Genomic DNA, 26,707 nt, shown 5'->3' with positions numbered 1-26,707 from the left:
TTGTCATCTGCTAGAGAGAGATCTGCTGTATCCAACAGGAGCAGTTAAGCAGTTATCAGCGGCTGTTGCTGACGTCTGTTTCAGTTATTCACCATTCTCCACACGTTGTATTTTCCAGCTATTGCAATTGCCATTAAATTTTCATTCCTTTACTGAAGTTTGATTCGTCGTATTTGAACAGCGAGAACAATACGGGTTTGTGTGGAACTTTGACAAAGCTTACTTGGACAAAATGAATAAAAATCACAACACTGTGCCTGGAACAATTCACCACTGTCAACAAGTCACAATGGACCATTTTAACTAGACAATGTTCCACTACCAAAAGTCTCTCTTTTAAGTTTTTTTTTTTTGGTGAATTGCCCAAGGTAGAAAATATTTGTCTATACATGTTTAGGTAATTAGCGTCTGTGGGTAGTTAAAATAAACAGCTAAGAACGAGTGTAACAAGTTTTGGAGGAGGGAGGGGAGGAGAGGGGATGGAGAGGGAAAGGAGAGGGGAAGGAGAGGGGTGAAAGAAAGGGGTCGGGTGGGGGGCGGGGTTTGATGATGAGGAAGGATAGTGAAGAAAAGTAAGAGGAGGCTGTGCTGGAGAAAGATGAGGATGAAGAGACAGCATAGGAAGAACAGGTGACGAAACAAGAGAAAAATAGGAGAAGGAAAGGGAAGGATGGAAGAAAAATACGGATGGAGTATAAAGAAATAGATGTGAATATATATGATCACTAAAATTAGAAAATAAAGCAATAATAGTTAATGTAACAGACAACACACACACACACACATACACACACACACATACACACACACACACACACACACACACACACACACACACACACACACACACACACACACACACACACACACACACACACACACACACACACACACACACACACACACACACACACACACACACACACACACACACACACACACACACACACACACACACACACACACATCTCAGTAGTACCACATGGCACACACAGATGGACGAGATTGTAAATTTTCAGAGAATAGGGGGGTACTCGAAGGGGAGAAACCGACCAATCAAGCTGATTCTCAGGACGGAAAGAGTGCGGAACAGGATCCTCCAAGAGAAACCACGATTGAAATACTCGGAAGAGTACAAGAGGGTGTTCCTAGACAGAGACAGAACACAATCAGAACGACAGCAGCTGAGGGAGAGGACAAAAAAGCGAAAGGAGATAGGAAAAGAGACAAGGATGGAACCAGCAGAGGTCAGTCAGAGCAGAACAGAACAGGAAGGGCAAGCACACACACAACTATTCTCAGAACCATACAACCTATCACACCATCCCAACACACACTACAATCCATACCCACAGCCTCCACCCAACACCGAGCTATAGAATCCCACAGTATGCCACCAGGTCTCCCACCCTCACAGGCCCCACAAACCACAGTGTTGGAAAGTAAACTGAAGGTATGGTACACAAACGCTGATGGTATAACAAATAAGTGGGAGGAGTGGCATGAAAGAGTCAAAGAGGCATCACCGGACATCATAGCTCTCACAGAAACCAAGCTTACAGGTATGATAACAGATGCCATCTTTCCAATGGGATACCAAATCCTGAGGAAAGACAGAGGGAACAGGGGGGGGGTGGAGGAGTGGCATTGCTGATCAAAAACTGCTGGAATTTTGATGAGCTGGAGAGAGGAGACAGCGGAGAAGAAAGTGATTACATAGCGGGAACGCTTCACTCTGGAGGTCCCAAGGTGGTAATAGCAGTGATGTACAACCCACCACAGAACAGCAGGAGGCCAAGGCAAGAGTACGACGAGAGCAATAGAGCGATGGTTGACACACTGGCTAGAGTGGCCAGAAGAGCTCATGCATGCAGGACAAAGCTCCTCATCATGGGTGACTTTAACCACAAGGAGATCGATTGGGAGAACTTGGACCCGCATGGGGGCCAAGATACATGGAGGGCTAAGATGATGGAGGTGGTACTGGAAAACTTCATGTACCAACACGTAAGGGACACTACAAGAGAGAGAGGAGAGGATGAACCAGCAAGGCTAGACTTAGTATTCACCTTGAGTAGTGCAGATATCGAGGACATCACATATGAAAGACCCCTTGGGGCCAGTGACCATGTGGTTTTAAGCTTCGAATACACAGTAGAGCTACAAGTAGAGGGAAAAGCAGGAAGGCCAGGACGAATGAAGCCAAACTACAAGAAAGGGGACTACACAGGAATGAGGAACTTCCTGAACGGGGTTCAGTGGGACAGAGAACTGGCAGGGAAGCCAGTTAATGAGATGATGGAATATGTAGCAACAAAATGCAAGGAGGCTGAGGAGAGGTTTGTACCCAAGGGTAACAGGAATAATGAAAAAGCCAGGATGAGCCCATGGTTTACCCAAAGGTGCAGGGAGGCAAAAACCAAGTGTGCTAGGGAATGGAAGAAATATAGAAGGCAAAGGACCCAGGAGAATAAGGAGAGCAGTCGTAGAGCCAGAAACGAATATGCACAGATAAGAAGGGAGGCCCAAAGACAATATGAAAATAACATTGCAGCGAAAGCCAAATCTGACCCGAAACTGTTGTACAGCCACATCAGGAGGAAAACAACAGTCAAGGACCAGGTAATCAGGCTAAGGAAGGAAGGAGGAGAGACAACAAGAAATAACCGTGAAGTATGTGAGGAACTCAACAAGAGATTCAGAGAAGTGTTCACAGAGGAGACAGAAGGGGCTCCAGAAAGACGGAGAGGTGGGGCACACCACCATGTGCTGGACACAGTGCACACAACCGAGGAAGAAGTGAAGAGGCTTCTGAGTGAGCTAGATACCTCAAAGGCAATGGGGCCAGATAACATCTCCCCATGGGTATTGAGAGAGGGAACAGAGGCGCTATGTGTACCCCTAACAACAATATTCAATACATCTATCAAAACAGGGAGATTACCTGAGGCATGGAAGACAGCAAATGTAGTCCCAATCTTTAAAAAAGGAGACAGACATGAAACATTAAACTACAGACCAGTGTCACTGACATGTATAGTATGCAAAATCGTGGAGAAGATTATCAGGAGAAGAGTGGTGGAACACCTAGAAAGGAATGATCTCATCAACAGCAGCCAACATGGTTTCAGGACGGGAAATCCTGTGTCACAAACCTACTGGAGTTCTATGACATGGTGACAGCAGTAAGACAAGAGAGAGAGGGGTGGGTGGATTGCATATTCTTGGACTGCAAGAAGGCGTTTGACACAGTTCCACACAAGAGATTGGTGCAAAAACTGGAGGACCAAGCAGGGATAACAGGGAAGGCACTACAATGGATCAGGGAATACTTGTCAGGAAGACAGCAGCGAGTCATGGTACGTGGCGAGGTGTCAGAGTGGGCACATGTGACCAGCGGGGTCCCACAGGGGTCAGTCCTAGGACCAGTGCTGTTTCTGGTATTTGTGAACGACATGACGGAAGGAATAGACTCTGAGGTGTCCCTGTTTGCAGATGACGTGAAGTTGATGAGAAGAATTCATTCGATCGAAGACCAGGCAGAACTACAAAGGGATCTGGACAGGCTGCAGACCTGGTCCAGCAATTGGCTCCTGGAGTTCAATCCCACCAAGTGCAAAGTCATGAAGATTGGGGAAGGGCAAAGAAGACCGCAGACGGAGTACAGTCTAGGGGGTCAGAGACTACAAACCTCACTCAAGGAAAAAGATCTTGGGGTGAGTATAACACCAGGCACATCTCCTGAAGCGCACATCAATCAAATAACTGCTGCAGCATATGGGCGCCTAGCAAACCTCAGAACAGCATTCCGACATCTTAATAAGGAATCGTTCAGGACCCTGTACACCGTGTACGTTAGGCCCATATTGGAGTATGCGGCACCAGTTTGGAACCCACACCTAGCCAAGCATGTAAAGAAACTAGAGAAAGTGCAAAGGTTTGCAACAAGACTAGTCCCAGAGCTAAGAGGTATGTCCTACGAGGAGAGGTTAAGGGAAATCAACCTGACGACACTGGAGGACAGGAGAGATAGGGGGGACATGATAACGACATACAAAATATTGAGAGGAATTGACAAGGTGGACAAAGACAGGATGTTTCAGAGACTGGACACAGCAACAAGGGGACACAGTTGGAAGTTGAAGACACAGATGAATCACAGGGATGTTAGGAAGTATTTCTTCAGCCACAGAGTAGTCAGTAAGTGGAATAGTTTGGGAAGCGATGTAGTGGAGGCAGGATCAATACATAGCTTTAAGCAGAGGTATGATAAAGCTCAAGGTTCAGAGAGAGTGACCTAGTAGCGATCAGTGAAGAGGCGGGGCCAGGAGCTTGAACTCGACCCCCGCAACCTCAACTAGGTGAGTACAACTAGGTGAGTACACACACACACACACACACACACACACACACACACACACACACACACACACACACACACACACACAAACACACACACACACACACACACACACACACACACACACACACACACACACACACACACACACACACACACACACACACACACACACACACACACGCACGCACACGCACAAACAAAGCTATAAGGTTGTCGGATATTCTCCGAAAAAACAAACTTTTATTGAAGTGGGTTGGAGAGTTGTTGGTTACAAGACCCACACCAGTATGTTAGCTTACCTCAAAGCTGTGTGTGTGTGTTTTTTTTTTTTTTGTGTGTGTGTACTCAGCTATTTGTGGTTGCAGGGGTCGATTCACAGCTCCTGGCCCCGCCTCTTCGCTGTTCGCTACTAGGTCCACTCTCTCCCTGCTCCATGAGCTTTATCGTACCTCTTTTTAAAGCTATATATGGCTCCTGCCTCCACTACATCACTCTCCAGATTGTTCCACTTCCTGGCAACTCTGTGACTGAAGAAATACTTCCTAACATCACTTACGAGAGGCCCCTTGGAGCTAGCGATCACGTGGTTCTGAGTTTTGATTATATAGTAGAGTTACAAGTGGAGAAGGTAACAGGAACTGAAGGGGACAGGCCAAACTATAAAAGGGGGGACTACACAGGTATGAGAAACTTCCTGCAGGAGGTTCAGTGGGACAGAGAAATGGTAGGAAAATCAGTAAACGAGATGATGGAATATGTGGCAACAAAGTGCAAGGAGGCAGAGGAAAGGTTTGTCCCCAAGGGAAACAGAAATAATAGGAAGACCAAAACGAGTCCTTGGTTTACCCGAAGGTGTAGGGAGGCAAAAACTAAGTGCAACAGAGAATGGAAAAGGTACAGGAGGCATAGGACCCAGGAAAACAAGGAGATTAGTAGAAGAGCCAGAAACGAGTATGCACAGATAAAGAGGGAGGCCCAGCGACAGTATGAAAACGACATAGCATCGAAAGTCAAATCTGACCCGAAACTGCTGTATAGCCACATTAGGAGGAAGACAACAGTCAAAGACCAGGTGATAAGGCTGAGGAAAGAATGTGGAGAACTCACAAGAAACGATCAAGAGGTATGTGAGGAGCTCAACACGAGATTTAAGTAAATATTTACAGTAGAGACAGGAAGGACTCTGGGGGGACAGACCAGATGGGGACACCAGCAAGGAATACACCAACAAGTGTTGGACGACATACATACAGATGAGGAGGTGAAGAAACTGCTAAGGGACATCGATACCTCAAAGGCAATGGGACCGGACAACATCTCCCTGTGGGTCCTTAGAGAGGAAGCAGATATGTTGTGTGTGCTACTTACCACAATCTTCAACACGTCCCTGGAAACTGGGGAACTACCTGAGGTATGGAAGACGGCAAATGTAGCTCTCATTTTTAAAAAAGGAGACAGAAAAGAGGCACTAAACTATAGACCTGTGTCATTGACGTGTATAGTATGCAAAGTTATGGAGAAGATTATCAGGAGGAGAGTGGTGGAGCACCTGGAACGGAACAAGAGTATAAATGCCAACCAGCACGGATTCATGGAAGGCAAATCCTGTGTCACAAACCTTCTGGACTTTTATGATAAAATAACAGAAGTAAGACACGAGAGAGAGGGGTGGGTTGATTGCATCTTCTTGGACTGCAAGAAGGCCTTTGACACAGTTCCTCACAAGAGATTAGTGCAGAAGCTAGAGCATCAGGCGCATATAACAGGAAGGGCACTGCAATGGATCAGAGAATACCTGACAGGGAGGCAACAACGAGTCATGGTACGTAATGATGTATCACAGTGGGCACCTGTGACGAGCGGGGTCCCACAGGGGTCGGTCCTAGGACCAGTGCTATTTTTGGTATATGTGAACGACATGATGGAAGGGTTAGACTCAGAAGTGTCGCTGTTTGCAGATGATGTGAAGTTAATGAGGAGAATTAAATCTGATGAGGACCAGGCAGGACTTCAAAGAGACCTGGACAGACTGGACACCTGGTCTAGCAAATGGCTTCTCGAATTTAATCCTGCCAAATGCAAAGTCATGAAGATAGGGGAAGGGCACAGAAGACCACAGACAGAGTATAGGCTAGGTGGCCAAAGACTGCAAACCTCACTCAAGGAGAAAGATCTTGGGGTGAGTATAATACCGAGCATGTCTCAGGAAGCACGCATCAATCAGATAACTGCTGCAGCATATGGGCGCCTGGCAAACCTGAGAACAGCATTCCGATACCTTAGTAAGGAATCGTTCAAGACACTGTACACCGTGTATGTCAGGCCCATACTGGAGTATGCAGCACCTGTTTGGAACCCGCACTTGATAAAGCACGTCAAGAAACTAGAGAAAGTACAAAGGTTTGCAACAAGGTTAGTTCCAGAGCTAAGGGGAATGTCCTATGAAGAAAGATTAAGGGAAATCGGCCTGACGACACTGGAGGACAGGAGGGTCAGGGGAGACATGATAACGACATATAAAATACTGCGTGGAATAGACAAGGTGGACAAAGACAGGATGTTCCAGGGAGGGGACACAGAAACAAGAGGCCACAATTGGAAGCTGAAGACACAAATGAGTCAGAGAGATATTAGGAAGTATTTCTTCAGTCATAGAGTTGTCAGGCAGTGGAATAGCCTAGAAAATGACGTAGTGGAGGCAGGAACCATACACAGTTTTAAGACGAGGTTTGATAAAGCTCATGGAGCGGGGAGAGAGAGGGCCCAGTAGCAACCGGTGAAGAGGCGGGGCCAGGAGCTAAGACTCGACCCCTGCAACCACAAATAGGTGAGTACAAATAGGTGAGTACACACACACACACAAACACACACACACACACACCCACACACACACACACACACACTCACACACACACACACACACACACACACACACACACACACACACACACACACACAGAGGAGGAACTGAAAAATCTGAAACAGCCTAAAGAACTAAAGAACATTTTGGGATTGACAACAGAGACTGCTACCTCAGCCAAAAATAATGGGACTGTAGGGAAAGAAGGAGCAAAACTGCATGTAGAAGCTCAATCAGTGGAGACTGTAGTAAATGAAAGAGCTAAGCTATATGTGGAGGCCTTAACAGACCACAGCAGAGCCCAGGGAAAGCCGAGAAGGGAAAATGACAGGCCACTGAGCCCAAGTACATTAGCTAGTGAAACTGAAGAAAGGAAAGCTGCAATGGAGGAAATCAAACTGAATAAGGGGTTACACAGGGATATGCAGTGGAAGAATAAAAGGGTGAGGTCAGTCTTTGTGTATGGGCTCCAGGAAGTTGAAGGGGAAACATATGAAGCAAGAAAACAAGGGGGAAAAAAAGCAATTGAAAGCATCATGAAAGCAATAGGAGAAGACGACATGACCCAGCTGGAAAATTTTCGGAGAATAGGGGGGTTTGTAAAAAAAAGAACCCGGCCAGTGAAAGTGACCTTCAAGGCAGAATCGACTCGGAACAGGATCCTGCAGGAGAAAGCATGATTAAGGGACATGCCAGCATACAGGAAGGTGTATCTCGACCGCAACAGAACACAAGCAGAAAGGCAGAAACAGAGAGAGATGGTACAAAGGCGAAAGGAGGAAAGAGAGGGAATGGAGAAGACAGACAGGAGATCCCAGACACAGGAAGATCAAATACAGCCTCCCTCACAACTTCCTATAGAAGCCTCCCAACCAGGTCAACCCCAGTGCAACCAAACACTCTAAACCAAAACACCCATGCCATATCCAATGCCCCCACCCACTGCATTACAAACTCCACCCCCACAGCAACCACCCATAGTTCCTTATCAGGTCTCCCACTTCCCCAACCCCAATACACCTCCCAGACCACAATCTTAGAAAAGAAGTTGAATAAGATGGAATAACAAATAAGTATGAGGAGTGGCACGAAAGAATCAAGGAGACATCCCCAGACATAATAGCACTCACAGAAACAAAACTCACCAGAATAATAACAGATTCAACCTTTCCACCCGGATATCAAATCCTCAGGAAAGACAGAGGGAGGAGAGGGGGAGGAGGAGTTGCACTGCTCATTAAAAACCAGTGTGGGTTTGAGAAAATGGAAGGAATGGATGGCACGGGCGAAAGGGACTACTTAGTAGGAACAATCCAGTCTGAGGGACATAAGGTGATAATTGCAGTAATGTACAACCCACCACAGAACTGCAGGAGGCCAAGAGAAGAATACGATGAGAGCAACAGAGCAATAGTCGACACACTAGCCGAGGTGGCCAGGAGAGCACACATGGGGGGAGGAAAGTTACTAGTTATGGGTGATTTCAATCACAAGGAGATTGACTGGGAAAACCTGGAGCCCCATGGGGGTCCCGAAACATGGAGAGCCAAGATGATGGATGTGGTACTGGAAAACCTCATGCATCAACATGTTAGAGACACTACCAGAGAGAGAGGAGAGGATGAACCAGGAAGACTGGACCTTGTATTCACCTTGAGTAGTTCTGACATCGAGGATATCATGTATGAAAGGCCCCTGGGAGCTAGTGATCATGTGGTTCTGTGCTTCGACTACATAGTTGAGCTCCAAGTGGACACACACACACACACACACACACACACACACACACACACACACACACACACACACACACACACACACACACACACCCACCACACACACACACACACACACACACACACACACACACACACACACACACAGGACAGGAGGGATGGGGGTGGCATGATAACGACATATAAAATACTGAGATGAACTGACAAGGTGGATAGGAACAGGTTGTTTTGGAGATGGGACACAGCATTAGGGGCTTACAATTAGTTGAAAACTCAGATGAATCACAGGGATTGAACATTAAAATGGTATAAAATACCGACAGGTTGTTAGGTAAGACACAAATGCAACAGTTAGGTATCTTTATTACGAAACGTTTCGCCTACACAGTAGGCTTCTTCAGTCGAGTACAGAAAAGTTGATAGAAGCAGAAGAGACTTGAAGACGATGTAATCAGACACTGCAACACAAGGGTATCTTGGTACAGACCTGAAATCAACCTCTACTAGTGAGAACGGCTGGATTTGAGAGGGACCTGACCTCCCAACATCTGCGTTCAACCTGTGACCTACGTCTCACCTTCTGGCGCTATGTTAGGCTCCATCCTGTCACTTCAACTTCATATTGTTTCAGACTTCGGAACAATGCTCTTCTCCAGACTGAGGGACTGACCACCTCAAAACTTTAGGGTGGTGGACTGATTACATCGTCTTCAAGTCTCTTCTGCTTCTATCAACTTTTCTGTACTCGACTGAAGAAGCCTACTGTGTAGGCGAAACGTTTCGTAATAAAGATACCTAACTGTTGCATATGTGTCTTACCTAACAACCACAGGGATGCTGGGATGTATTTCTTCAACAAGAGAGTTATCAGGAAGTTGAATAGTCTGCTGAGTGATGTAGTGGAGGCAAGATCCATACATAGCTTTAAGAAGAGGTATGATAAGGCTTATGGAACAGGGAGAGAGTGGACGTAATAGCGACCAGAGAAGAGGCGGATCCAGGAGCTGTGACTCGACCCCTGTAACCACAAATAAGTGAGTGAACACAAGTTCTGACGTGTATATGGATGGTACATATTTAAAACTCGTGTCAATGTTCAGAAATGTTCAACTTGGTCTAAAAATATGCATATTGGACTGGAAATTACGTTTTTTCAGGAAGAATAGACGTTATACTAGGGGTATGACCTGGACTCAAAATTTACGAATTGGACTCAAGATGTATTCTAAGACACTCGAGTAAACCCAAAAAGCAGATTCACTGTTTGTACTCTAAATGTACACATTGGACTCTTAACGTACCCCACAAGCCCCCAAAAAATTCTTCTTGAGCCTAAAAATGTAAATCTTTGAACCAAAATGCCCGTCTTGAACCCCCAAAGGAATCACTGTTTGGACCTGAACTGCACGACTCATTAAATCATATCACCAATTCAAGTAAATTACAGAACAGATTGGGATCGAACCCATGGCAGTCATATTCTTGCGATTTCGTGAGTCATGATGGCAGCTTTGGGGGACTGGAGCTAGAGCACGCCACAGCCACGCTAGTGTGGGATTCGTCTGTGAAAACCTACGTTTGTGGTCACAGTGGTGGCCCATGCTAACCTCCCTATGGTGTATAGAAATATATCTAGTTAGATGAATCTTGTTAGAGCTAGCTGGTCCAGTGGTTAACATACTGGTACAGTGGTTAACACACTGGCCTGTAAGTTTTTGGACTCTCTTGCCTTGGGTTCAATCCCCACCCTTTCCCTGATCCGAAATACACGACTTACACTGCCTTTCTTCGATCACGAATGAATGACTTTGAGTGCAAATTCTCGTATTACACAACTAACATGTACAATTAACCGTAACATGCACAATTAACCTTAACATGCACAATTAACATGTACAATTAACATAACTTGTACGTGGCCCCAGAATGTACACTTAAAGTCCGACTTGTTCGTCTTCTACCCAAAATTTAAATTTTAGTCTCAGAATGAATCTAAATATATTTTAAAAAAATTATAATGTGATATATATGATTTTTTTTTTAATTGGGCGAACCGGTAAGCCAGCAGAAGAACCTGGTCCTATAACGAAACTCTCCACCGAGCGAACCATCACGTGACTAAGACCAAAACCAAAAGAAATTTTTGCCTGACGAAGAAAATATCTCCCCACTTTCTTACTTCAGGACGTCTCGGTCCCAAAATGACAGCCGCGGTTTTGACGACTATAATAACATTTCAGTAAATGTGTTCTACTGCTTACTGCCACAAAGGAAGCTTGTAAACAGTGGCAGACTTCTTCTGACTTACTCGGCGCGGAGAACCACTAACAGTTTGGAAGTGTTTATCTTGTCTTTTAAGATCCATGTTTAAGGTCTTCTAGGTCATGTGTTGGGGGGAAGGAGGAGTATGGGAAGGAAGCAAAAAAAAAGTGAATGATAATTATGACGACCCAGAGACAAACACCAGTGATATCTATATTCACACCAGTATACAAACCTTCTGTATTTTTAACTTATGGAAGGGGAGGGGAGGGGAAGGGAGGGGAGGGGAGGGGTGGGGAGGGGAGGGGGTGTTTTGAGACCCAAGACTCAAGATGTTCCACGTGACTCTTATTTTCCTTTCTAATAAGCTATGATACAATCATGCTGTTAGTTGCTGGCTGGTATTTACTTTATACTTAATGTTTGCTCTGTGTTATCTTGTAAAAACTTTGTATTCTTCTTAGTTGGTGTATATATGCTTTTGGTCACTTAGCAGTAATACGACAGGATGTTAGAGTGATGGCAGGTGGTGGACGGTAGAAGTAATACGACAGGATGTTAGAGTGATGGCAGGTGGTGGACGGTAGAAGTAATACGACAGGATGTTAGAGTGATGGCAGGTGGTGGACGGTAGAAGTGCAGGGTAGTCGAGAAGACATTCCCTAAAAAAAAATAGCAAAGAGAGACCATGATAAATACATCGTTTCACCTACGTCAGACTTTACCAAGCAAAAGTTAATAATTTTTTAATCAAAACGAGATACCTGAGAGTGTGCTGCTGTGCTCTCTTCTGTAAGACAGTTACACAGTGAGAACAAGAATTGTTTCCCTGACGACAGGTGTTGAAACCTGTTGTCAGAGTGATGAAGTTAGTGTAGGTGAAACGTAGTATTACTGTAGGTCAACATTTTGTGTCTTTACTAGCGTGGTTAACAGTTTTAACCTTGATGTGTCTGCCTCCCCCGCAGACCAGGACCACGACCCACATCCTCCTGCTACACCTGGGAGTCATCAACTTGCTCATCGCGGCACTCTTCCTCGTTGGTCTCCTCCCCTCACTCATACAGGTAAGACACTTACCTTCCCCTTATACAGGTGAGACACCTACCTTCCCCTTATACAGGTGAGACACCTACCTTCCCCTTATACAGGTGAGACACCTACCTTCCCCTTATACAGGTGAGACACCTACCTTCCACTTACACAGGTGAGACACCTACCTTCCCCTTATACAAGTGAGACACCTACCTTCCCCTTATACAGGTGAGACACCTACCTTCCCCTTATACAGGTGAGACACCTACCTTCCCCTTATACAGATGAGACACCTACCTTCCCCTTATACAGGTGAGACACCTACCTTCCCCTTATACAGATGAGACCCCCGTCTTTCCCTCACTCACACATTTCAAACAATTTTGTTCTATGATATAATCAAGAGATTTTACTCTGAGGACAATTTCTGTCTGTCTCTCTCTTGTATAAATGATCAGGTCAAGACTGGTTACGTAGCGTCTCGCTGAGGTCACGTCTGTAGAGAGCAGCTGACGAAAGTTGTTCTACATTCTCGAATGAAGAGAAATGATACTGACGATGGCGACAGAAATGGAAAGGAAACCAGGTATTCATCCCCAGAAAAATAAGAGACAACACTGAAACCAGGAACAGCTTATGGTTCACCCAGTACAAGTACGGGAGTTTAGAAACCTAACAAAGCGAAGAACAGCAGAAAGCAGAGAAGTAACAAGAACCGGAAAGGAATATGCACGAGTGGTGAGAAAGAAGGTTGAGCGACATTTGGAGAATGAGACAGCAGCGACAGAAAAATGTGAATCAAAACTGCTACAGAGTTATAACAGAAAGAGAACGATGGTAAAATACCAGTAAAATGACTGAGAAAGGAAGTTGGGAATCTCAAGGATGTCTGCGTTGAGTTGAACGTACGACTTAAGATGTCCTTGGTGTCCCGTGGCTTGGTAGGCAACGCACTCGCCTCGTGGACTTCAAGAAGAATTTAACACAAGACACTGGGACAGAATTACAGGAACAGATAAGAACAACATATAACGCACTACGGCTAATGAAGAATACTAAGAGGAAAGAATACAGAGTTATTGTCTGGAATGTTTAATACATGAGGTTCCACAAGATTCGTGGACAAGTATAACAGGCAAGATTCCACTCGGTTTGTTACTGGGACCCGGGGATCCTACACTGTTCTGGTATATGTGAACGAAATGCTGGAATAAAATCCAGTGCATCCCATCCCGCCTATGTGAAACCGATGAGAATAAAAGTATAGTGTTGCAAAGACCACAACCGGACCTGGATACACTGCACTGTTTGACACTGTGGGACACATGGTTCCTGATATTAAGGGGCACGTAAGTACCCCTGTCTTCTAATAACACACACACACACACACACACACACACACACACACACACGGGTAGACTGCGTCTTCTTACGCTGTAAGAAGGGTTTCTACACAGTACCACACAAGACACTGGTTGAAAAACTACAGGAGCAGGCAGGACTAGCAGGCAAAGTACTACAATGATCGGGGAATATCTGAGAGGAAGGAAACAACGTGTGTCGGTGCGAGACGAGGTGTCAGAGTGGGTGCATGTTTCGAGTGGGGTTCCACAAGGGTCAGTCCTGGGTCCTGTGCTGTTTCTTGTATAAGTGAATGACATGACGGAAGGAATAGTGTCAGAAGTGTCCTGTTTGCTAATGATGTGAAACTAATGGGGAGAATACAAGCGGACGAGGCTAAAGTAAGCCTACAAGAGGATCTGGACAGGATGCAAGCCTGGTCCGACAAATGGCTTCTGGAGTTTAACCCCAGCAAGTGCAGAGCTATGAAGCTTTGAAGGACAAATGGTACCGCAGACGGAGTACAGACTAAGAGGTCAAAGGCTGCAAAACTCACTCAAGGAAAAGTATCTCGGATTGAGCATCATATCGAGCACATCTGAGACGCGCATCCACTAAATAACTGCTGTAGCTTATAGGCACCTGACAAACCTAAAAATAACATTTTGACACCTTAGTAAAGGCTCGCTCAAGACTCTGTACACCGTGTACGTCAGGCTCATATTGGAGTATGCAGCACCAGTATGGAACCCACACCTGGTCAAGCACGTCAAGAAATTAGAGAAAGTGCAAAGATTTGGAACAAGACTAGTCATGAAGCTAAGGAGTATGCCCTACGATGTGAGGTTAAGGGAAATCAACCTGACGACACTGGAGGGCAGGAGGGATAAGGGGAACATGATAACGACATATAAAATACTGAGAGGAATTGATAAGGTGGATGAGGACAGGATATTTCAAAGATGGAACACAGCAACAAGTTGTCACAACTGGAAGTTGAATACTCAGTCGAGTCACAAGGATGTTAGGAAGTATTTCTTCAGCCACAGAGATTGCCAGGAAGTGGAATAGTCTGGAAAGTGAGGTGGTGGAGGCAGGAGCTATACATAGCTTTAAGAAGAGGTATGATAACGCTCACGGAGCAGGGAGAGAGTGACCTAGTAGCAACCAGTGAAGAGGCAGGGCCAGGAGCTGAGTCTCGACCCCTGCAACCACAAATAGGTGAGTACACACACACTGACACCTGGCAGCAACTTTTCCAATTTACAACAATTCTTGCTGCAACAATACACTAAATTTTCTCGACTTGAAGAAGAAAATTGGACATTCGGAGTAACAAACACTTGTTAGTGATCGTGCGCTCCATCTCTGATTGGCTGACGCTGAGAGCAAGTGCAACTCTCATTGGCTGACGATGCTGAGTTCTACTCCGATCAGCTGACGTTAGAATTTAGTGTAGTTCTGATACACAGACACTGGATGTGCGTAGCTCAGATTGGCTGACGATGCTGGGAAGTGTAAATCTTATGAGCTGACAACGCAGGTTAAGTAGCTGATGATTCAACAGACACTTCACCTCATAACAGGAGGGAGAAATACAACAGTTAATTTGTATAATATTAACCGTTGCACAATACACAAATAACCCGCACATAAAAGATGGGAGCTTATGACGACGTTTCGGTCGAAGTCGGACCGAAATGTCGTCGTAAGCTCCCCCTCACCTATGTGCGGGTTATTTGTGTATTGTTTCAGTCACAGTGTAGTGCCTTTCTGTTATTTATTAACCATTGGATGCATTATAACCCCACAATACTACCCGGCTTTAAGGTCTTTATCCTAAATTCACCGGCTTGAAACTACGAACAAATTATTGGCCCATATAAGAGGTGACCCCCCCATCCCACCATGTTGAGAGTATGAAACAGTTCATTATATATTTTTTTAACTTCGTTAATGACGTACGAGATGTGCTGGTAAATAGAACAGAGTCTTTGACTCTCCTGTTAGAACAGTCACTTTGACAGATCGTCATCACACGTTAGAGCAGACCCTCTGACTTGACAGATCACTGTCAACAGACATGACCACGGTCGAATTTAAAAAAAAATTGTATTATGAACCTTAATGCATGATTATTATTATTTTCCGGCAGTTTTTACCCGGGGAGAGAGAGTGTAGCTGGCACTGGTAGAGACGGCTTAAGCTTGAGAGAGTGTAGCTGGCACTGGTAGAGACGGTTCAAGCTTGAGAGAGTGTAGCTGGCACTGGTAGAGACGGTTCAAGCTTGAGAGAGTGTAGCTGGCACTGGTAGAGACGGTTCAAGCTTGAGAGAGTGTAGCTGGCACTGGTAGAGACGGTTCAAGCTTGAGAGAGTGTAGCTGGCACTGGTAGAGACGGTTCAAGCTTGAGAGAGTGTAGCTGGCACTGGTAGAGACGGTTCAAGCTTGAGAGAGTGTAGCTGGCACTGGTAGAGACGGTTCAAGCTTGAGAGAGTGTAGCTGGCACTGGTAGAGACGGTTCAAGCTTGAGAGAGTGTAGCTGGCACTGGTAGAGACGGTTCAAGCTTGAGAGAGTGTAGCTGGCACTGGTAGAGACGATTCAAGCTTGAGAGTGTAGCTGGCACTGGTAGAGACGGTTCAAGCTTGAGAGAGTGTAGCTGGCACTGGTAGAGACGATTCAAGCTTGAGAGTGTAGCTGGCACTGGTAGAGACGGTTCAAGCTTGAGAGAGTGTAGCTGGCACTGGTAGAGACGGCTCAAGCTTGAGAGAGTGTAGCTGGCACTGGTAGAGACGGCTCAAGCTTGAGAGAGTGTAGCTGGCACTGGTAGAGACGGTTCAAGCTTGAGAGAGTGTAGCTGGCACTGGTAGAGACGGCTCAAGCTTGAGAGAATGTAGCTGGCACTGGTAGAGACGGCTCAAGCTTGAGAGAGTGTAGCTGGCACTGGTAGATACGGTTCAAGCTTGAGAGAGTGTAGCTTGCATTGGTAGAGACGGTTCAAGCTTGAGCTCTGTATAGAGCGGCTTGTTCAGTGTTTTAGCGGGCTGTCTCTACCTCGGTCAGGTTGAAAGGACTTTCAAATTTTTATATTACTACTGTTCTTGCTGTTACGTAAACAGCATACCAGCTGTTGCTGACAGAAAACGTTTTTTCTTTGAAAACCTAAGCAGTCATAGTCTTACTTGGCGTTTTAATTTTGTTTATTTACTGGCGGCATTTTAAGTTTTTAAAAATTGCCGATAAGTAAATGCGTTTGTTTCCAATAAAACGCATGGACTGCAGGCACTCTTTTCAGACTATAAACTAAAGTTACAGGCAACTATTGACAGTCGTTTTTACTGCAGAATATTTGTTGGGACACGAGGGTAGAAAACTGGTAAATCCCACTTAGTAAATCGGTCTCATGGGAAAGAGCAGTTTTCTCAGTGTATGGAAAATCAGACAGCAGGTTCGTTTATTACGTTTAAACCCCATTTTCTACACGATGGTCATTAAGGTTGCATATAACGTTTACACCATCAGTCAAGGGAAATTCCTGAGACAGGGAATAATATAAATTCTCAGCATGTATACACTGAGGGGGTCCAAGTAAATCTACTCTGGCAGTAGACCTGTCAGTCTCCAGGGTAGCAAGGCTATCTATCTACTGAGGACTAGTTACAATCTACGTACTACTACTACGTCTTTCTAGATAATTTGAGATTAGATAAAAGGACAAAAATGCAACTAATGTGTCATTGCCACAATAAAATATCTCATTAGATGCATTTGTGACGAAAAGACGAATATATATATATATATATATATATATATATATATATATATATATATATATATATATATATATATATATATATATATATATATATATATATATACGTATATATATATATATATATATATACATATATATATATATATATATACATATATATATACATGTACTTTTTTTTTTATTATCACACTGGCCGATTCCCACCAAGGCAGGGTGGCCCGAAAAAGAAAAACTTTCACCATCATTCATTCCATCACTGTCTTGCCAGAAGGGTGCTTTACACTACAGTTTTTAAACTGCAACATTAACACCCCTCCTTCAGAGTGCAGGCACTGTACTTCCCATCTCCAGGACTCAAGTCCGGCCTGCCGGTTTCCCTGAATCCCTTCATAAATGTTACTTTGCTCACACTCCAACAGCACGTCAAGTATTAAAAACCATTTGTCTCCATTCACTCCTATCAAACACGCTCACGCATGCCTGCTGGAAGTCCAAGCCCCTCGCACACAAAACCTCCTTTACCCCCTCCCTCCAACCCTTCCTAGGCCGACCCCTACCCCGCCTTCCTTCCACTACAGACTGATACACTCTTGAAGTTATTCTGTTTCGCTCCATTCTCTCTACATGTCCGAACCACCTCAACAACCCTTCCTCAGCCCTCTGGACAACAGTTTTGGTAATCCCGCACCTCCTCCTAACTTCCAAACTACGAATTCTCTGCATTATATTCACACCACACATTGCCCTCAGACATGACATCTCCACTGCCTCCAGCCTTCTCCTCGCTGCAACATTCATCACCCATGCTTCACACCCATATAAGAGCGTTGGTAAAACTATACTCTCATACATTCCCCTCTTTGCCTCCAAGGACAAAGTTCTCTGTCTCCACAGACTCCTAAGTGCACCACTCACTCTTTTTCCCTCATCAATTCTATGATTCACCTCATCTTTCATAGACCCATCCGCTGACACGTCCACTCCCAAATATCTGAATACGTTCACCTCCTCCATACTCTCTCCCTCCAATCTGATATTCAATCTTTCATCACCTAATCTTTTTGTTATCCTCATAACCTTACTCTTTCCTGTATTCACCTTTAATTTTCTTCTTTTGCACACCCTACCAAATTCATCCACCAATCTCTGCAGCTTCTCTTCAGAATCTCCCAAGAGCACAGTGTCATCAGCAAAGAGCAGCTGTGACAACTCCCACCCTGTGTGTGATTCTTTATCTTTTAACTCCACGCCTCTTGCCAAGACCCTCGCATTTACTTCTCTTACAACCCCATCTATAAATATATTAAACAACCATGGTGACATCACACATCCTTGTCTAAGGCCTACTTTTACTGGGAAAAAATTTCCCTCTTTTCTACATACTCTAACTTGAGCCTCACTATCCTCGTAAAAACTCTTCACTGCTTTCAGTAACCTACCTCCTACACCATACACTTGCAACATCTGCCACATTGCCCCCCTATCCACCCTGTCATACGCCTTTTCCAAATCCATAAATGCCACAAAGACCTCTTTAGCCTTATCTAAATACTGTTCACTTATATGTTTCACTGTAAACACCTGGTCCACACACCCCCTACCTTTCCTAAAGCCTCCTTGTTCATCTGCTATCCTATTCTCCGTCTTACTCTTAATTCTTTCAATTATAACTCTACCATACACTTTACCAGGTACACTCAACAGACTTATCCCCCTATAATTTTTGCACTCTCTTTTATCCCCTTTGCCTTTATACAAAGGAACTATGCATGCTCTCTGCCAATCCCTAGGTACCTTACCCTCTTCCATACATTTATTAAATAATTGCACCAACCACTCCAAAACTATATCCCCACCTGCTTTTAACATTTCTATCTTTATCCCATCAATCCCGGCTGCCTTACCCCCTTTCATTTTACCTACTGCCTCACGAACTTCCCCCACACTCACAACTGGCTCTTCCTCACTCCTACAAGATGTTATTCCTCCTTGCCCTATACACGAAATCACAGCTTCCCTATCTTCATCAACATTTAACAATTCCTCAAAATATTCCCTCCATCTTCCCAATACCTCTAACTCTCCATTTAATAACTCTCCTCTCCTATTTTTAACTGACAAATCCATTTGTTCTCTAGGCTTCCTTAACTTGTTAATCTCACTCCAAAACTTTTTCTTATTTTCAACAAAATTTGTTGATAACAGCTCACCCACTCTCTCATTTGCTCTCTTTTTACATTGCTTCACCACTCTCTTAACCTCTCTCTTTTTCTCCATATACTCTTCCCTCCTTGCATCACTTCTACTTTGTAAAAACTTCTCATATGCTAACTTTTTCTCCCTTACTACTCTCTTTACATCATCATTCCACCAATCGCTCCTCTTCCCTCCTGCACCCACTTTCCTGTAACCACAAACTTCTGCTGAACACTCTAACACTACATTTTTAAACCTACCCCATTCCTCTTCGACCCCATTGCCTATGCTCTCATTAGCCCATCTATCCTCCAATAGCTGTTTATATCTTACCCTAACTGCCTCCTCTTTTAGTTTATAAACCTTCACCTCTCTCTTCCCTGATGCTTCTGTTCTCCTTGTATCCCATCTACCTTTTACTCTCAGTGTAGCTACAACTAGAAAGTGATCTGATATATCTGTGGCCCCTCGATAAACATGTACATCCTGAAGTCTACTCAACAGTCTTTTATCTACTAATACATAATCCAACAAACTACTGTCATTTCGCCCTACATCATATCGTGTATACTTATTTATCCTCTTTTTCTTAAAATATGTATTACCTATAACTAAACCCCTTTCTATACAAAGTTCAATCAAAGGGCTCCCATTATCATTTACACCTGGCACCCCAAACTTACCTACCACACCCTCTCTAAAAGTTTCTCCTACTTTAGCATTCAGGTCCCCTACCACAATTACTCTCTCACTTGGTTCAAAGGCTCCTATACATTCACTTAACATCTCCCAAAATCTCTCTCTCTCCTCTGCATTCCTCTCTTCTCCAGGTGCATACACGCTTATTATGACCCACTTCTCGCATCCAACCTTTACTTTAATCCACATAATTCTCGAATTTACACATTCATATTCTCTTTTCTCCTTCCATAACTGATCATTTAACATTACTGCTACCCCTTCCTTTGCTCTAACTCTCTCAGATACTCCAGATTTAATCCCATTTATTTCCCCCCACTGAAACTCTCCTACCCCCTTCAGCTTTGTTTCGCTTAGAGCCAGGACATCCAACTTCTTTTCATTCATAACATCAGCAATCATCTGTTTCTTGTCATCCGCACTACATCCACGCACATTTAAACAACCCAGTTTTATAAAGTTTTTCTTCTTCTCTTTTTTAGTAAATGTATACAGGAGAAGGGGTTACTAGCCCATTGCTCCCGGCATTTTAGTCGCCTCATACGACACGCATGGCTTACGGAGGAAAGATTCTTTTCCACTTCCCCATGGACAATAGAAGAAATAAAAAAGAACAAGAGCTATTTAGAATAAGGAGAAAAACCTAGATGTATGTATATATATATATGCATGTGCGTGTCTGTGAAGTGTGACCAAAGTGTAAGTAGGAGTAGCAAGATATCCCTGTTATCTAGCGTGTTTATGAGACAGAAAAAGAAAACCAGCAATCCTACCATCATGCAAAACAGTTACAGGTTTTTGTTTCACAGTCATCTGGCAGGACGGTAGTACTTCCCTGGGTGGTTGCTGTCTACCAACCTACTACCTATATATATATATATATATATATATTCGTCATTTCTCACATTATCTAGGACAGCTGTTCCCTGATAATGTGAGAAATCCCGAAAGCGCTTGGAATATTACTGTTTTTCACTGTGATTATGTATCATATATTGAGATATATCCCGCTCCATCTTGTTTTTGGATATTGATAGCTTGCAGGTTATTGTCCATATATAATCACTCCATCCTGTAAGGGTGCCAGTTTCTTGTAAGATATTTTACCCAGACAGAGTTAATTCTGATGCCAAATGATTCTTTAAATTCCGGCAAATAAAAATTGCTTATAGCATTAATGTCTGGACTCTGATGCGTATGCAAATCATTCAGAATTTTGTATATGCTACGAATATTCGTATGAAAATATTTCAGCCAGGTTTCCTTGTTTGCAGACTGGATTATTCTGATTAATTTCTTGGTGTGATGACTTGGTGTGATGACTTGGTGTGATGACTTGGTGTGATGACTTGGTGTGTTGACTTGGTGTGATGACTTGGTGTGATGACTTGGTGTGATGACTTGGTGTGATGACTTGGTGTGTTGACTTGGTGTGATGACTTGGTGTGATGACTTGGTGTGATGACTTGGTGTGATGACTTGGTGTGTTGACTTGGTGTGATGACTTGGTGTGATGACTTGGTGTGATGACTTGGGTGTGATGACTTGGTGTGTTGACTTGGTGTGATGACTTGGTGTGATGACTTGGTGTGATGACTTGGTGTGATGACTTGGTGTGTTGACTTGGTGTGATGACTTGGTGTGATGACTTGGTGTGATGACTTGGTGTGATGACTTGGTGTGTTGACTTGGTGTGATGACTTGGTGTGATGACTTGGTGTGATGACTTGGTGTGATGACTTGGTGTGATGACTTGGTGTGATGACTTGGTGTGATGACTTGTTGTGATGACTTGGTGTGATGACTTGGTGTGATGACTTGGTGTGATGACTTGGTGTGATGACTTGGTGTGATGACTTGGTGTGATGACTTGGTGTGTTGACTTGGTGTGATGACTTGGTGTGATGACTTGGTGTGATGACTTGGTGTGATGACTTGGTGTGATGACTTGGTGTGATGACTTGGTGTGATGACTTGGTGTGATGACTTGGTGTGATGACTTGGTGTGATGACTTGTTGTGATGACTTGGTGTGATGACTTGGTGTGATGACTTGGTGTGTTGACTTGGTGTGATGACTTGGTGTGATGACTTGGTGTGATGAATTGGTGTGATGACTTGGTGTGATGACTTGGTGTGATGACTTGGTGTGATGACTTGGTGTGATGACTTGGTGTGATGACTTGGTGTGTTGACTTGGTGTGATGACTTGGTGTGATGACTTGGCGTGATGACTTGGTGTGATGACTTGGTGTGATGACTTGGTGTGATGACTTGGTGTGATGACTTGGTGTGATGACTTGGTGTGATGACTTGGTGTGATGACTTGGTGTGATGACTTGGTGTGATGACTTGGTGTGATGACTTGGTGTCTTGACTTGGTGTGATGACTTGGTGTGTTGACTTGGTGTGATGACTTGGTGTGATGACTTGGTGTGATGACTTGGTGTGATGACTTGGTGTGATGACTTGGTGTGTTGACTTGGTGTGATGACTTGGTGTGTTGACTTGGTGTGTTGACTTGGTGTGTTGACTTGGTGTGTTGACTTGGTGTGATGACTTGGTGTGTTGACTTGGTGTGATGACTTGGTGTGTTGACTTGGTGTGTTGACTTGGTGAGTTGACTTGGTGTGTTGACTTGGTGTGATGACTTGGTGTGTTGACTTGGTGTGTTGACTTGGTGTGTTGACTTGGTGTGTTGACTTGTTGTGATGACTTGGTGTGATGACTTGGTGTGTTGACTTGGTGTGATGATTTGGTGTGATGACTTGGTGTGATGACTTGGCGTGTTGACTTGGTGTGTTGACTTGGTGTGTTGACTTGGTGTGTTGACTTGTTGTGATGACTTGGTGTGTTGACTTGGTGTGTTGACTTGGTGTGTTGACTTGTTGTGATGACTTGGTGTGATGACTTGGTGTGTTGACTTGGTGTGATGACTTGGTGTGATGACTTGGTGTGATGACTTGGTGTGATGACTTGGTGTGATGACTTGGTGTGTTGACTTGGTGTGTTGACTTGGTGTGATGACTTGGTGTGTTGACTTGGTGTGTTGACTTGGTGTGTTGACTTGGTGTGTTGACTTGGTGTGTTGACTTGTTGTGATGACTTGGTGTGATGACTTGGTGTGTTGACTTGGTGTGATGACTTGGTGTGATGACTTGGTGTGATGACTTGGTGTGTTGACTTGGTGTGTTGACTTGGTGTGTTGACTTGGTGTGTTGACTTGTTGTGATGACTTGGTGTGTTGACTTGGTGTGTTGACTTGGTGTGTTGACTTGTTGTGATGACTTGGTGTGATGACTTGGTGTGTTGACTTGGTGTGATGACTTGGTGTGATGACTTGGTGTGATGACTTGGTGTGATGACTTGGTGTGATGACTTGGTGTGTTGACTTAATGTGATGACTTGGTGTGTTGACTTGGTGTGTTGACTTGGTGTGTTGACTTGGTGTGTTGACTTGGTGTGTTGACTTGGTGTGTTGACTTGGTGTGTTGACTTGTTGTGATGACTTGGTGTGATGACTTGGTGTGTTGACTTGGTGTGATGACTTGGTGTGTTGACTTGGTGTGTTGACTTGGTGTGTTGACTTGGTGTGTTGACTTGGTGTGTTGACTTGGTGTGTTGACTTGGTGTGTTGACTTGGTGTGATGACTTGGTGTGTTGACTTGGTGTGATGACTTGGTGTGTTGACTTGGTGTGTTGACTTGGTGTGTTGACTTGGTGTGTTGACTTGGTGTGTTGACTTGGTGTGTTGACTTGGTGTGTTGACTTGGTGTGTTGACTTGGTGTGTTGACTTGGTGTGTTGACTTGGGTTTTTGAGACACTTATTGGTCACCTTGGAAGTCCGGGTTAAACTGACCTATGTCACTGACAAAAAAATACAAAGGAAAGAAGTCTCGTTTTTTTTATTCGAATGTTGGCATGGAGGGGAGAGTGGAGGAGGGGAGAGTGGAGGAGGGGAGGGTGGAGGAGGGGAGGGTGGAGGAGGCGAGAGTGGAGGAGGGGAGAGTGGAGGAGGCGAGAGTGGAGGAGGGGAGAGTGGAGGAGGGGAGGGTGGAGGAGGCGAGAGTGGAGGAGGGGAGGGTGGAGGAGTGGAGGGTGGAGGAGGGGAGAGTGGAGGAGGGGAGGGTGGAGGAGGCGAGAGTGGAGGAGGGGAGGGTGGAGGAGTGGAGGGTGGAGGAGGGGCGAGTGGTGGAGGGGAGGGTGGAGGAGGCGAGAGTGGAGGAGGGGAGGGTGGAGGAGGCGAGAGTGGAGGAGGGGAGGGTGGAGTAGGGGAGGGTGGAGGAGGCGAGAGTGGAGGAGGGGAGAGTGGAGGAGGCGAGAGTGGAGGAGGGGAGAGTGGAGGAGGGGAGGGTGGAGGAGGCGAGAGTGGAGGAGGGGAGAGTGGAGGAGTGGAGGGTGGAGGAGGGGAGCGTGGAGGAGGGGAGGGTGGAGGAGGCGAGAGTGGAGGAGGGGAGGGTGGAGGAGGGGAGGGTGGAGGAGGGGAGGGTGGAGGAGTGGAGGGTGGAGGAGGGGAGAGTGGAGGAGTGGAGGTTGTAGGAGTGGAGGATGGAGGAGGGGAGAGTGGAGGAGGGGAGGGTGGAGGAGGCGAGTGTGGAGGAGGGGAGGGTGGAGGAGGCGAGAGTGGAGGAGGGGAGCGTGGAGGAGGGGAGGGTGGAGGAGGCGAGAGTGGAGGAGGGGAGGGTGGAGGAGGCGAGAGTGGAGGAGGGGAGGGTGGAGGAGGCGAGAGTGGAGGAGGGGAGGGTGGAGGAGGGGAGGGTGGAGGAGGCGAGAGTGGAGGAGGGGAGGGTGGAGGAGGCGAGAGTGGAGGAGGGGAGGGTGGAGGAGGGGAGGGTGGAGGAGGCGAGAGTGGAGGAGGGGAGGGTGGCGGAGGGGAGAGTGGAGGAGGGGAGGGTGGAGGAGGCGAGAGTGGAGGAGGGGAGGGTGGAGGAGGCGAGAGTGGAGGAGGCGAGAGTGGAGGAGGGGAGGGTGGAGGAGGGGAGGGTGGAGGAGGCGAGAGTGGAGGAGGGGAGGGTGGAGGAGGAGAGAGTGGAGGAGGGGAGGGTGGAGGAGGCGAGAGTGGAGGAGGGGAGGGTGGAGGAGGGGAGGGTGGAGGAGGCGAGAGTGGAGGAGGGGAGGGTGGAGGAGGCGAGAGTGGAGGAGGGAAGGGTGGAGGAGGGGAGGGTGGAGGAGGCGAGAGTGGAGGAGGGGAGGGTGGAGGAGGGGAGAGTGGAGGAGGGGAGGGTGGAGGAGGCGAGAGTGGAGGAGGGGAGGGTGGAGGAGGCGAGAGTGGAGGAGGGGAGGGGGGTGGTGGGGTGGGTGGAGGAGGCGAGAGTGGAGGAGGGGAGAGTGGAGGAGGGGAGGGTGGAGGAGGGGAGAGTGGAGGAGGGGAGAGTGGAGGAGGGGAGAGTGGAGGAGGGGAGAGTGGAGGAGGGGAGAGTGGAGGAGGGGAGGGTGGAGGAGGGGAGAGAGGAGGAGGGGAGAGTGGAGGAGGGGAGAGTGGAGGAAAGGAGAGTGGAGGAGGGGAGGGTGGAGGAGGGGAGAGTGGAGGAGGGGAGAGTGGATGAGTGGTGGGTGGAGGTGGGGAGTGTGGAGGAGGGGAGAGTGGAGGAGGGGAGAGTGGAGGAGGGGAGAGTGGAGGAGGGGAGGGTGGAGGAGGGGAGGGTGGAGGAGGGTAGGGTGGAGGAGGGGAGAGTGGAGGAGGGGAGAGTGGAGGAGGGGAGAGTGGAGGAGGGGAGAGTGGAGGAGGGGAGAGTGGAGGAGGGGAGAGTGGAGGAGGGGAGGGTGGAGGAGGCGAGAGTGGAGGAGTGGAGAGTGGAGGAGGGCAGAGTGGAGGAGGGGAGGGTGGAGGTGGGGAGGGTGGATGAGGGGAGAGTGGAGGAGGGGAGATTGGAGGAGGGGAGAGTGGACTAGGGGAGAGTGGAGGTGGGGAGTGTGGAGGTGGGGAGAGTGGAGGAGGGGAGAGTGGAGGAGGGGAGAGTGGAGGAGGGGAGGGTGTAGGAGTGGAGGGTGGAGGAGGGGAGGGTGGAGGAGGGGAGAGTGGAGGAGGGGAGAGTGGAGGAGGGGAGAGTGGAGGAGGGGAGAGTGGAGGAGTGGAGGGTGGAGGAGGGGAGAGTGGAGGAGTGGAGGGTGGAGGAGGGGAGAGTGGAGGAGTGGAGGGTGGAGGAGGGGAGAGTGGAGGAGGGGAGAGTGGAGGAGGGGAGAGTGGAGGAGGGGAGAGTGGAGGAGGGGAGAGTGGAGGAGGGGAGAGTGGAGGAGTGGAGGGTGGAGGAGGAGAGAGTGGAGGAGTGGAGGGTGGAGGAGGGGAGGGTGGAAGAGGGGAGAGTGGAGGAGGGGAGAGTGGAGGAGGGGAGAGTGGAGGAGGGGAGAGTGGAGGAGGGGAGAGTGGAGGAGGGGAGAGTGGAGGAGGGGAGAGTGGAGGAGTGGAGGGTGGAGGAGGGGAGGGTGGAGGAGTGGAGTGT

The 26,707-nt window shown here is 46.6% G+C and overlaps 1 protein-coding gene across 1 annotated transcript in view; it reads left to right on the top strand.

The window, feature by feature from the left end:
• LOC128702038 (rhodopsin, GQ-coupled-like) overlaps positions 1–26,707 on the top strand; it is a 604,475-nt gene that overhangs the window by 457,724 nt on the left and 120,044 nt on the right. The window contains exon 3 of the mRNA XM_070094398.1: positions 12,190–12,288. Within this exon, the coding sequence (XP_069950499.1) occupies positions 12,190–12,288 (99 nt within the window). The remainder of the gene's footprint in view (positions 1–12,189; positions 12,289–26,707) is intronic.

The sequence above is a fragment of the Cherax quadricarinatus genome, chromosome 4 (genome assembly GCF_038502225.1).
Source record: "Cherax quadricarinatus isolate ZL_2023a chromosome 4, ASM3850222v1, whole genome shotgun sequence".
NCBI lineage: Eukaryota > Metazoa > Arthropoda > Malacostraca > Decapoda > Parastacidae > Cherax > Cherax quadricarinatus.
Note: the sequence above shows the minus strand (reverse complement) of the source record. Positions and strands in the feature narration are given on the sequence as shown.